Genomic DNA, 12444 nt, shown 5'->3' on the forward strand with positions numbered 1-12444 from the left:
AATCCTTCCCTTCTTGCCTCATCAACTCTGTGATCTTCCCATTCGATATATTGACATCCAGATGTCCCCACACACACATGGCAGATCAAAACCAGCTGTTACTCCACCCAACACCCTCTCCTGGCTGCTGTGGGCACCAGGCACGCACATGGTACACAGATGTACATGTAGGCAAAACACCCATACAGGTATCAATTAACTAATTAATAAAAATTTAAACACACACACAAGCATGTGCGCATAGGACTTAACAAAAGGACCAACATTTTCCGCTGGCCTTTTGTAGTGTGTGAAATGAACAGAGAAAGTAAAATCAGCACACAGTCCTTGGAACCCTCCATAGGGGTCCGAAGCCCTGACTGCCACTACGGTGACAGAGCTTGCTTTTGTTCTTACAACTTGGGGTCTCAGACTGTAGGTGGGGCAGGCACATGTCCAGATAATCTGAAACTCCCATCCTCCTGTCTCAGCCTCATGGGTGTTGTGATTTTAGGTGTGATCAAGCAAACATGAATTGTTTCCCAACTTTTTAACTTTGGACTCATTTTCAAAACAAATTTCAAAGCGTAATATAATTTTGGCATTTAACTGAGAAAAATAACTACCATTAAATACAAATGTGAAAGATCTGTGAAAATGAAAAAGTAGACACTGTTTTAAAAAGTTCTGTGATGCGATGAAAGCTGAAAGCTAAGATATAAATTTTTAACTAAGTGAAAGTTCCAGGACACTCAGGCTACACAGAGAGACTCGGTCTCAAAAAAACAAAACAATGGCTCCGAGCAAACACGAGCAACACTGGCAAACGGAGCAGAGGAGGAAAGAGGTGGGGTCGACTGAGACGTCTGGACCCTGGGTGTAGAAGGCACAGTTCATTTTTATTGATTGACCTATTTCCTGCCTCATGTTGTATGCTACATAAGCCCGGGTAAAAGAATAACACAGGAAGCCCCATGGGATGCAGAATTGGGGGGTCCTGGTGCTCCAAATGAACCCTAACTTCGCAACCCACCTAGTCAGATCTTCCTCTGATGTGGGCTCAGGCAAGGTCTCTGCTGTGAGAGAGAATGAACAGCTGTGCTGTCCCAGAGGTGGCCTGACACTCCCATCTGGGTCCTGGCACTCTGCTAAGGGACATGGAAAATTACATAGACTATCAGCAACAAATAAGGCCTCTGATACATTGATAGCACAAGACACAAAAGACCATGTTGTGACCACATCTTAACACAAGCATAAGAATCACCCACTCCCAACAAAAACAACTGCATCCATTGCCCTGAAATGGATGACACAAATGGCTGCTGCTGCTTGGCCAATCAGAGCCCAGTCTCCTAGGTGAGAGGCATGAATATAGCCATTCAGAATCATCCCAACTCAGAAAGCACATCCCATCCAGAACAGGAATCAATTCCCAATTCCAACCACACCCAACACTGGCTCTGGCTTATCATTAGTCCCTTTCCAGGGCTGTCCCATTGAGACTCCTCCCCATTCCCCACGGCTGTGCTCTCTTAAGTGAGAGGAAAAGTACAGGTGTGTTCATGGCGGATTTTGCCAAGGCATTGACATGACAATCTGAATAAAGACATTAGTTAGAGTTTTTATCATTCTTTTACCTAAAGGAATTGTGTCCTAGGTTTTACTCTCCAGAACAGGTTCTTTTCTTTAGAGCATTTTTTACATGTATGGGTGGTTTGTCGACAGGGATTTCTGTGCACCATTAGCAGGCCTGGTGCCACCTGGAGGAGGGTTCAAATCCCAGAGAACTGTAGTTGCAAATAGTTGTGAGCCACCTTGTGGGTGCTGGAAATCAAATCCAGGTCCTCTGCAAGAATGGCCAGGGCTCCTAAATGTGGGTCATCTCTAAAACTCCCAGTACATGTTTTCCTTACAAAAGGCAAGTGAAGTTTTCAGATAATTGATAGAACCACAAAGGATTCTTGGACATTAGTTCCCTCCATGATATTCATCATTTTCAACATTATTGAGTAGATAAATATTTCATGGTAAGTACTTTCCTTAAAGCTCCTTTCATGTCCTTGTTCCTCAGGCTGTAGATGAAAGGGTTCAGCATGGGGGTCACCACTGTGTACATCATGGCAGCTGCCATGTCACTCCCAGCTGAGTGAGAGGAGGAGGAGGAGGGGTTGAAATACAGGGATATGATGGTGCCATAGAAGAGGCCGACCACAGCCAGGTGGGAGCTGCAGGTGGAGAAGGCTTTCCATCTTCCACTTATGGATGAGACTTTCAGGATAGCACAAGTAATAAGGACATAAGACACGAGGATGCAAACAAACGGGGCGATCATTAACAGCCCTGCAACATAGAGAATCATCAGCTCATTGAGGTGTGTGTCTGAGCAGGAGAGTTTCAGGAGGGGGGTCACCTCACAGAAGAAGTGGGGGATGATGTTGTCCGCACAGAATGAGAGTCTTGCCACGAGCAGAGTGTGCAACAGAGCATTCAAGCTGGCTACCACCCATGACCCGACCACCATGAGGACACAGAGCTGATGGGTCATCTTTGTTGTGTAGTGTAAGGGGTGACATATGGCCACAAAACGGTCATAGGCCATCACAGCCAGCAGGAAATCATCCATGTTAGCAAACACACAAAGAAAGTACAGCTGTGTGAGACACCCAGAGAAGGAAATGGCCTGATTCCTGAGTATGTGAATGGCCAGCACCTTGGGGACAGTGGTGGAGGAGAAGCAGACATCCACAAAGGACAGGTTGCTGAGGAAGAAGTACATGGGGGTGTGCAGGTGGGAGTCTGTGCCGATGGCCAGGATGATGAGCAGGTTTCCCAGGACAGTGGCCAGGTACATGATGAGGAAGAGCAGGAAGAGGAGCTGCTGCTGCTGCTGGGGCTGCCTGGAGAGTCCCAGGAGGAGGAACTCGGAGACGCTCGACTGGTTGCTGCCTCTCATGGTCTGATCCAAGCTACAAAGAACAGAGACAGAGGTGAGAAATGTAGAAGCTGGGATTTAGATGCAGCAGATCATGCTTCATTGATGGGCATGTTGAAGATATAGCCCTACCCACAATCCAATCTACAAGTTTCAGTCTAGAGTGGTTCTGGTCCCGCTGGCTTCACCCATTAGCTTGACTAAATAAAACATAATCACAGTTTTTGCACGTACCCCCCACTCCCCACAATCATGTTTTCCTGTGTTAACATCCCAAGTCCTCCTCCCACTTCCTAGCATCAAAGAAAGAACGGGAAAAAAACGCTGATTTTTCTCAAACTCTCCATGAATATTCCTGATTTTTGCTGTTGCTCCTTGATGCAGGAAGAGTGAATGTTACTCCTTATAAAATAAACACTGTGGTCTCTACTGTTCTAAAATACCCAGACAAGTAGATACTGTAGTTTCAATCTGTGTGTCACCTTGATGTTTCTAAGGATTAGAAAATCTCAGAATCCTAAGAAGATTCTGAGCAAGTGAAGAGTGGATGATCACCGTCCTAGCCCTTTGTAAGAACGGAGATTTGTGAGAATCAGATGGGTGTTTACGGCAGCATCCGTCCCACTGCGTCTGGACTCCCTGAGCATCTCATTAGAGAGAAGCAGAAAGTCACTGTCTCACCTGGGGATCAGCGATGATGTCAAAGCCTGCCATCTCAATCCTGGGTCAGCCCCTGGAGAGAAGGTGATCTGGGTGGAGACAAGACCAAGGGAAGATTCTCTTAGAACTTCTTCATCTTAATGATGGAAGCCCACAGGTTTGAAGGGTTTGTTTCTTATTTTCTTAACACAGAGCCTTGGGGTACTGTAGCACTGCCAGAGAGACCTTTGCCTTTTCTCCTGATATCTTAGTCATTGCCTATGTAGGGTTTGGTAGCACATTTGCAGTAGCATGTGCTTGGAGCACAGATATGAGATGGTGGCTTACAGATCTAAGCTTGACCCCTTAAAACATCTGATGTAAAGATGAAGGAGAGAGGTGGAGGAGCATAGAACCTGCCATGACTGGGGAACTCCATGCTCCAAGAGTAGACCTCTTTTGGGATATCTTCTAGCTCACAAAGGGTCACCATTGTAGAAATGGTCCCCTAATCTGTGCACCCTCAAGAGTCTCTCTTTAACACCTCAATTTATACTCTACCTGTTTTTGTGTTTTATGGTGATGTCTATCCACACCTCCAACACTGTAAGTCCCCTGCTGATGCACCTCATGAAGGACAGCTCTGGAGGACCTTGGTATTGTTAGAACTCTCTTCCGTTTTGTTGACTACATGCCTTGGTATTATTAGAACTCTCTTCCGTTTGGTTGACTACATGCCTTGGTATTGTTAGAACTCTCTTCCGTTTGGTTGACTACATGCCTTGGTATTGTTAGAACTCTCTTCCTTTTGGTTGACTACATGCTTGGTATTGTTAGAACTCTCTTCCATTTGGTTGACTACATGCCTTGGTATTGTTAGAACTCTCTTCCATTTGGTTGACTACATGCCTTGGTATTGTTAGAACTCTCTTCTGTTTGGTTGACTACATGCCTTGTAAAACTCTTGTACTTGCACCATCATGACTGACACAAATCAACGGACATAAATGGCACTATAGAACCAATAGTTACATAACCTCGTTAAAGGAATCGTTTCTAAGGTGGTTGGTGTGTGTTCTGACCCACAGGAGAATTCCTTCCAGCTAGTTTTGGTGCTGTTGTTTTGAGGAATCTTGGTAGGTAGCCCAGGCTGACTCCAACCTCTTTTTTTTTTTTTTTTACCCTCCTCGGCTGTAGATGTAACCAACCTTCTTATTAAATAAGAAACACAGAACCGCCGGGCGGTGGTGGTGCACGCCTTTAATCCCAGCACTCGGGAGGCAGAGCCAGGCGGATCTCTGTGAGTTCGAGGCCAGCCTGGGCTACCAAGTGAGTTCCAGGAAAGGCGCAAAGCTACACAGAGAAACCCTGTCTCGAAAAACCAAAAAAAAAAAAAAAAAAAGAAAAAGAAAAGAAACACAGAACCAATGCAAAGAAGAAAGCCAAGAGGTCAGAGCTAAGAGCTAAAGCCTTACCCTTCCTCCTGCGGTGGTCCTACCTCTCTGAACCAGAGCTACCCCTGTGTTAAAGTCTTTATATAAAGTTCCTGTTCTGCCTTCTCATTGGTTGTAAACCCAACCACATGACCGCCTCGTCACGGCCTGTCTGTATAGGCCTCCAGGTTTTCTATGATTGGTATTGAAATTAAAGGCATGTGTATCCAATACTGGCTGTATCCCTGAACACACAGAGACTTACCTAGCTCTGCCTACCAAGTGCTGGGATTACAAGCGTACGCCACCACTGCCCTGCTTTCCTATGGCTTGCTAATAGCTCTGACCCCCGGGCAACTTTATTTATTAACACTCGGCCTCCTTGAGTATTGGCATTATAAGCGTGTACCACCACAACCAGCCCTTTAAATTATTTTTTAGTAGGCCACGAGGTTGCTTCTCACCACATCCAGATTGGTTCTGGGTATTTTGTTTTAGCCAGACTCAATTCTAGCATGAAGAGGTGATAGTGCATGAAATCTCCCTCTGGTTAGGAGGTTATTGGTAATTAATAGCTTCTGGGAAAGAAAGGGAGAGTCAATTTCCTTTGTAAGTCAGCCATGTTCAAGTGGACAGCCACACACCCAAGAATACATGAGCAGCATAAACTGGACCGGATGGGTATGAGGGAAAAAACAACAACAAATAACCACGTTGGGTTGGGAAGGGAGTGTAGATATGGGAGCAAGTGGGAAAGTGCTGAACATGATTAAAATAATCACTGTACAAACTTCAAAGAACTAGTTTTTAAATTTCTTTTTATTTTATGTCCATTGGTGTTTGTTTTGCCGGCATGTGTGTCTGTGTGAGTGTGTAAGAAGACCTGGAACTGGAGTTACAGACAGATGGGAGCTGCCATGTGGGTTCTGGGAACTGAAGTTTGGTCTTCTGGAAGAGTAGCCAGTGCTCTTAACCCCTGGGCCATCTCTCTTGACCAAGAACTAATTTTTTTTTAATCACAAGAAAGAAACAAAAATTGAGTAGCAACAATTCCCAGAGAAAACTCCCTGAGACCTCAGATTTCGTTATCTTCACTTGTCTAAGGTTTTGGTTAAAGTCGGTTAGTCAGATTTTCCTCAAGTACAGAAACAGAGACTGCTGAAACATTGTCTCAGGGAAACTTTCCTTTCTGCAGATGTCTGGTTATTTACTGATAGGGCGTATGTCCCCTTTGAAGACAGGGAGTGCTGGAAGTTCTAGAGCAGCAGGTTGAAGAACCCCAAGAGAGGAGAAAGATGGAGGAGGACGGGCCTGCTGTGGCTGAGGAACTCCACAGTAGACTTCTCAGGAATTTTTCCTAGCTCACCATGGATCGCCATTTTGCAAATGCTGCCTAATCTATAGACACCAGGAGTGTGTCCTCAAGATCCCGATTTATTTTTTTAATCACAAGAAAGAAACAAAAATTGAGTAGCAACAATTCCCAGAGAAAACTCCCTGAGACCTCAGATAACCATAACCAAGGTTATCTAACACCTCCCTCCCAAGGAGGATCATAACTGGTCTCAGAAATGAGACTGGGGACTAGAAACTCTTAGGCCGTCCTTCACTGTAATTTGTCCTATCCCTGTAAATCCAGAAGCTGGAAACTTTCTCCTGTCTGACTCACAGATGAGTAAACAAGAGGCTGTAGGTGAGAGCAAAGATGGAAAGATGCAGCGAGGAGCTGGGGTGAGCTGAGGAAAGCCCTGCTGCTGTCCAGCTCAGGAGTCAGGTATTTCCTGAGGACTGGAGAGGCGCTACCATCACCAGCAGTCCTCAGTGGACGTGCTGAAAGCCAAGTGGTGCTGATCTAATTATTGCAGGAAAAGATGTTCACGAACGTGATGTGTTGGGCATGGTGGCTCACACATGTAATAACAGGACTGTGGAGGCTGAGGCAAGAGAGTTGATAAGCGTCCCAGACCTCCCTGAGCTACATAGTTGGCCCCTGTTTCAAAAACAAAGGCAGACCAAAGGAAAAGAAGAAAGAAGAAAGGAAGGAAGGAAGGAAGGAAGGAAGGAAGGAAGGAAGGAAGGGAGGAAATGAAAATGATAATGGATTTGTGACTTGGTTATGTAGCAAGACCCAGCCACAAAAAATAATCACATTCATAATACAAATAAACAAGAACAGGAGGGAAAGAGAAAAACTGCCAGTGGCCTAGTCAGAGCATCAGCCAGTGGCAATAGAAGCTCAGGTGTGAGCCCACCAGGAGAAAGACTCTCTGATGAGAATGTCTCCTTCAAGAATACAGACTCCAGAGAATGTCTTTCACTTATGCTCTGCCTTCATATTTTTGCTGCCACATGCTTTTCTCAGTCATCTGATATAATGTATATGGTGTGGGTAGTCACCCACTGTCTGTATTGTAGTATGTTTTTCCAATCTATTGGTGATCTCTATCTGTAGATTGTCTAAAAGATGACTCCTCCTAAGCTGTACTGTCCATTTGACATCAATAATATTAGCTTAAGTCAGGGATTATAAATTCACTAGAAGCTGTTTTAGATCACAGCTCAGGTTTACATAGAAAAATAGATCAATGTCCCCAGCTGCTAAGACAGTTGTACACTATTACGTGATATAAAGCTTCAAAGTAGCTTTAGATTAGACCAAGTGCCTTGCTGATGGTTTTTAAGATAAACTATTCCCAGGAAAAGCAGTCAAGTTCACAAGGACATAATATCCAGGTGTCTGATTTGTTGGACCAAGGTCAAAGGCTCAAAGCAACCTAATTGATGTGCCAGTCTCTACTGCTAGGTCTGGCTGATAATCTAGGACAAGATCAACAGGAGAATGAATAACTCTCTGCACAAATTCCTAATCTCAATCTTATGATATGGGTCTGTAACCTGAAGACTCAAAGTTCAGCCAACTGTTTGTTATGTTGGGTCCTGAAACTGTGCAGGTGACAGGGAGCAATTAACTGAGGTCTAGAGACAAATACGGCTTTCGTTCAGCTACACCGCCCGTGGGGGTTAGATTTTCCAACTGACCAAGGCTGCTGAGAATAATCTGACTTCATAGCCCCGAGAAGGAGTTACAAGTTTCCTTTTCTATCTCTCTAGATAGATAGCAGAATGACTGGTTCTTCCTTTGCAGCTGAGAGTTACAGCCCACCAACTTGGGAGCTGAGATTTATTGCATGTGAGTTGTCTGGATGACTCTGTTTTTAATCATTTACTTAAGAATGGAATGGGACCTTCAAATGTAACTCCTAATATTCAACATGAAAGACTCTGTTGGGTATATACAGCTGTGAAGAACAAAGAGATTCAGAGCCAACATGAGAGAATAAAGAGAGAAACCATCAAGAGAGTATGTGTGAGCATTTTCCTTCCCTAAAAATCCTCAGATAAGGGCTGGAGGGATGGCTCAGAGGTTAAGAACACTGGCTGTTCTTCCTGAGGTCCAGAGTTCAATTCCCAGCAACCACATGGTGGCTCACAACCATCAATAATGAGATCTGGTGCCCTCTTCTGGCCTGAAGGTGTACACGCAGGCAGAACATTATATACATAATAAATAAATAAATCTTTAAAAAAAAATCCTCAGATAAAAAAGTCTTAGCTTCGAGACACTGGACTTACCCTTTGAGCCCTGCCTGCAGCCTGGAAACTGGTTTTTCCTGGGCTGTGATTTAAAATTGTGTTGACTGAGAGTCAATTATTCTTACATATAAGTAATTTGCACATGTGTGGGTTCACTCATCTTTCTTTTACAAGTTTGAAATTTTCCACATCAAAGGTTTTAGTTAAAAATCTAAAGTTTTAGGGGCTGGAGAAAATGGCTCATTGATTAAGATCACTGGCTGCTCTTCAAGAGGATCTGGGTTTGATTCCCAGCACCCACATCTCAGCCCTCACAACCTTTCGTAACTCCAGATCCAGGGCATCCAATGCCCTGTTCTGTCATCTTTGGGGACCAGCCACAAACATGCAGGCCAAACACCCATACACATAAAATAAAATCAATAAAAAAGTATGTCAGTAGTTTCATTCAATAAAATAGTGAACTTAAAAAAAAATGAAGCTCCCAGAACAGATGAAGATGTCCCGAAAGGCAGCTTTGATCCCTGAGACACAATGAAGAACTGTCAATAGGTGTGCAAGACTGTTACCCAACACTGCACAGTCTGAGGCAGGAGCTGGAGCTCAAGCCCTTACCTGGGCCATACACCAAAACCCATCAAAACAGACGAGAGAGAGAGAGAGAGAGAGAGAGAGAGAGAGAGAGAGAGAGAGAGAGAGAGGAGAGAGAGAGAGAGAGAGAGAGAGAGAGAGAGAGAGAGAGAGAGAAAGAAACAGACAAGAGCAGACAGGAGCTGTGCTTATCAGAGTCTGAACACACCCAGCAACAACTGAAGAAACCATTCCTGTGCAGGAATTACAATGTGACTGGATTACTGGGGAAGGTGAGCAGTCCTGTTCATGCATGTGTGTGTGCTGTGCACAGACAGGGTGCAGAGACACGAGCTGTTGGTAGAGTTGGATCTCATAAAATAGCACAGCCAACAATAAATAACTAAACAAGCAAATAACAGAAAACATACGAGAGCATCTGGGAGTGGTCCAGAAATTTCAAATGTGGCCACTTCAAACAACAACAAAAAAGTGAATGCATGCAAAGAAACAGGAAATTATAACCCATACAGCAGAATAGCAAACAATGGCCACTTCCTGTGAGAGAGAGCAGAAGCTATCCTTAACAAGAATACTTCAAAGTAGCCATTGCAAAAATATTGACTGATGGGATGGGTAGAAAGATTAAAGAAGAAAATGATGGCTGGGAAGATGGACCCGATGACAATGGCAATTGCTGCTAAGTCTGAGGACCTGCTTGTCATCCTCTGACTTCAACATGGAAGGAGAAAGCCCGCAAGTTGTCCTCTGCCCCACATTGGTAAGCTTTAGAATACATGCTCTCACACCAGAAAACACGCACAGTAAACACACAAGCAAATAAGTGTAAAAATAGAACTAAATGAAAGTTTGACAACAATGCCACATCAAACAGAGAATAGAGGCATAGGGAATGTGAGAAAAAACAAGGGATCAAGTGGAAACTCAGGAGTCGGGAAGATCTAATTGAAATAAACAGTTTGTCAATGGGCCTCAGCACATTTGAACTGGAAGAAGACAGAGTGAGCAAACTTGAAGAGAGTGATGGAGATAGTGCACTCTGAAGAGCAGAGCAGAAGAAAGAACAAATGAAAATGGGTAGAGGGAAAGATAGGCTGTGCTTTTAGATACACGACAGGACTTTTGAGGGAAAGGAGAGGAAGGAGTGGGGGATATGTTTAGAAATAATGGCACAGATCTCAATTTAGTTCAAAAACAATAACCTATACATCTCAGAAGTCCTATCAACTTTAACCAACAAGAGACACCCAAAAGAAAAAGGAGGAGGAGGGGGAATATGGGCCCTGGCCCCCCACTGTGAGTAGCTGCCACCTTGCTTGCCGACCTTGACCAGATGTCCTCCCTATGCAGATTCCCTGCCTGTTTCCTTCTCACCTATCCAGAGGTTCTTTGTTCGTGTAACCTGCATTTGGTGTAAACAGCTTAGATGCAAGAATGTAGAACATTCGGTAGTGAACATCTGCTCTCTGGGGACCCTCCATTGTGCTGTAAGCCTGTATTTAAAGTTTCCTCCCTCTTTCAATAAACATCATTTGGCTTTCAGCTGTGGCAAATGACTCGCTGTCTCTTGTCTCTTATTTTTTTTTGGGGGGGGGGGTTTGAGACACGGTTTCTCTGTGTAGCTTTGCGCCTTTCCTGGGACTCACTTGGTAGACCAGGCTGGCCTCGAACTCACAGAAATCTGCCTGCCTCTGCCTCCTGAGTGCTGGGATTAAAGGCGTGCGCCACCACCGCCTGGCCTTGTCTCTTATTTTTTAATCCACAGCCCCTCGCTCGGACATGGTGAACAGGTATTGGTAACACAGGCATTACCGCAACAAATGGAGGTCCCACCGAGATCCGAGAAAGAAGGGACGAGCTGACGGACACCCGAAAGGTAAGGCTGGCCAGCAATTTAAAGAAAAAAAGAAAAGATGAGGGTGAAGTGAAATGGGTACAGCTAGCTCACAGTCAGTTAATTGGACTGCTGAAGCAGGAGAGCACCAAAGTTAAGAAAGGGCAAGACAGCTAAAGATTTTAAATAAAAAAGGAAATCTTCCCAAAAGAGAAGAGGGAAGGAAAGGAAGTTTCCCGTTAGAAAAGGGAGAAAAAAATATTAATCAAGAAAAAAGGATTTTCCCGGTAAAAAGGGGAAAAATTTTGAAACTAGGCCTAAAGATTGGGGCTCTGGAGAGGAAGGATGAACAAAAGAGAAAAGCCTCTTCCCAGTGGTAATGGAGGAAGAAAAAACTTTTTCCAATTGTAGAATTTTCAGAATAGCTGAAACTCTGAACTCTGCCTGCCAGTGCAGAGCAGCAGCATCTGAATTACAGAGTCAGCAGGTAGGCCTCATTGTTGCTGGCTAAACTAGCAAACAAGCCCAGAGCTTAAAGTTTTGCTGTCTGTTTGCTTAATTTTGGTTCAAATGTTTTTTTTTTTCCTCAGAGTGGGAATAATTCAATATTTAAGATCCCTTCATGGGAAATGTTTTTCTGTTTTTCCCTTATGGTGGGAATAATTCATTAGGTAGGAGTAGGCAGTTTAAACATGAGTTTGTGTGTGCGGGGTGTGTGCCCAGTGGCGGCAGCGGTGGACAAAGGCGTGCACGAGATAGCCCGGAGCAGTGGGCAGACAGGTACACGCCGGTGGGAGGCGGAGCTGTGATGGAGCGCGGCCCGAGTGGGCACTGGCACTAGAGCCTGAGCACTGGGCGGAGCCAAAGCTAAGCTGCAGCCTCAGCTCGTGCCAAATGTGCAGAGGCCCGGGAAGGGACTAGCACTAAAGTTTAAAAGGGCCCAACTTCTGGTGAAAAATGGTTTCGGTCAGGACATTGAATGCTAAGTCAATGCTGTGTGAATAAAGGATGTTTTGTTCTTTTGATTGTCTTAATAAATGTTTGGATGAATATTTGATTCTCATGGTAGATAAACTAAAGGAACAGGATTCATAATTTTGAACTATATATTAGGTGTGCTCTTGTCTGTTGATCATTACTGAAAATTTGGTTCTGGTCTTTAAGTTGCTTTCTAAAAATTCTTGATTTAATTCTATAGAAATATAATACCTGAAATGGATTGGGTTGTTAGCTTATTAAATAATGTTGCTAAGATAAACCCATAAATAATAATATCTTACTGATAAAGAGGTTACAAAATTATTTTTCCAGTAAATAAAATACAGGTAAATTGTTTGGTCTACATTGTTAATAATTGGCTATTTGTGCTAATGTGTTACTTGGAATTTATAAAAAAGGATCCTCTTTTTAAGATTTTATAAAAAATACTCCAGAGTATT

The 12444-nt window shown here is 44.0% G+C and overlaps 1 protein-coding gene across 1 annotated transcript; it reads right to left on the reverse strand.

Moving 5' to 3' along the window:
* Window positions 1-1537: 1537 nt before the first annotated feature.
* LOC131916683 (olfactory receptor 1361-like) lies at window positions 1538-3651 on the reverse strand. Its single transcript, XM_059270123.1, has one exon. The coding sequence runs from the start codon at window positions 2933-2935 to the stop codon at window positions 1985-1987; it is 951 nt and encodes a 316-aa protein (XP_059126106.1). The 5' UTR covers window positions 2936-3651; the 3' UTR covers window positions 1538-1984.
* Between the last annotated feature and the right edge of the window lie 8793 nt (window positions 3652-12444).

This window comes from Peromyscus eremicus, chromosome 8a (assembly GCF_949786415.1).
Source record: "Peromyscus eremicus chromosome 8a, PerEre_H2_v1, whole genome shotgun sequence".
Classification (NCBI taxonomy): domain Eukaryota; kingdom Metazoa; phylum Chordata; class Mammalia; order Rodentia; family Cricetidae; genus Peromyscus; species Peromyscus eremicus.

Excerpts from the sequence above, each read along its gene's own strand:
- LOC131916683 (XM_059270123.1), bottom strand. The coding sequence starts at position 2,935 with ATGAGAGGCAGCAACCAGTCGAGCGTCTCCGAGTTCCTCCTCCTGGGA.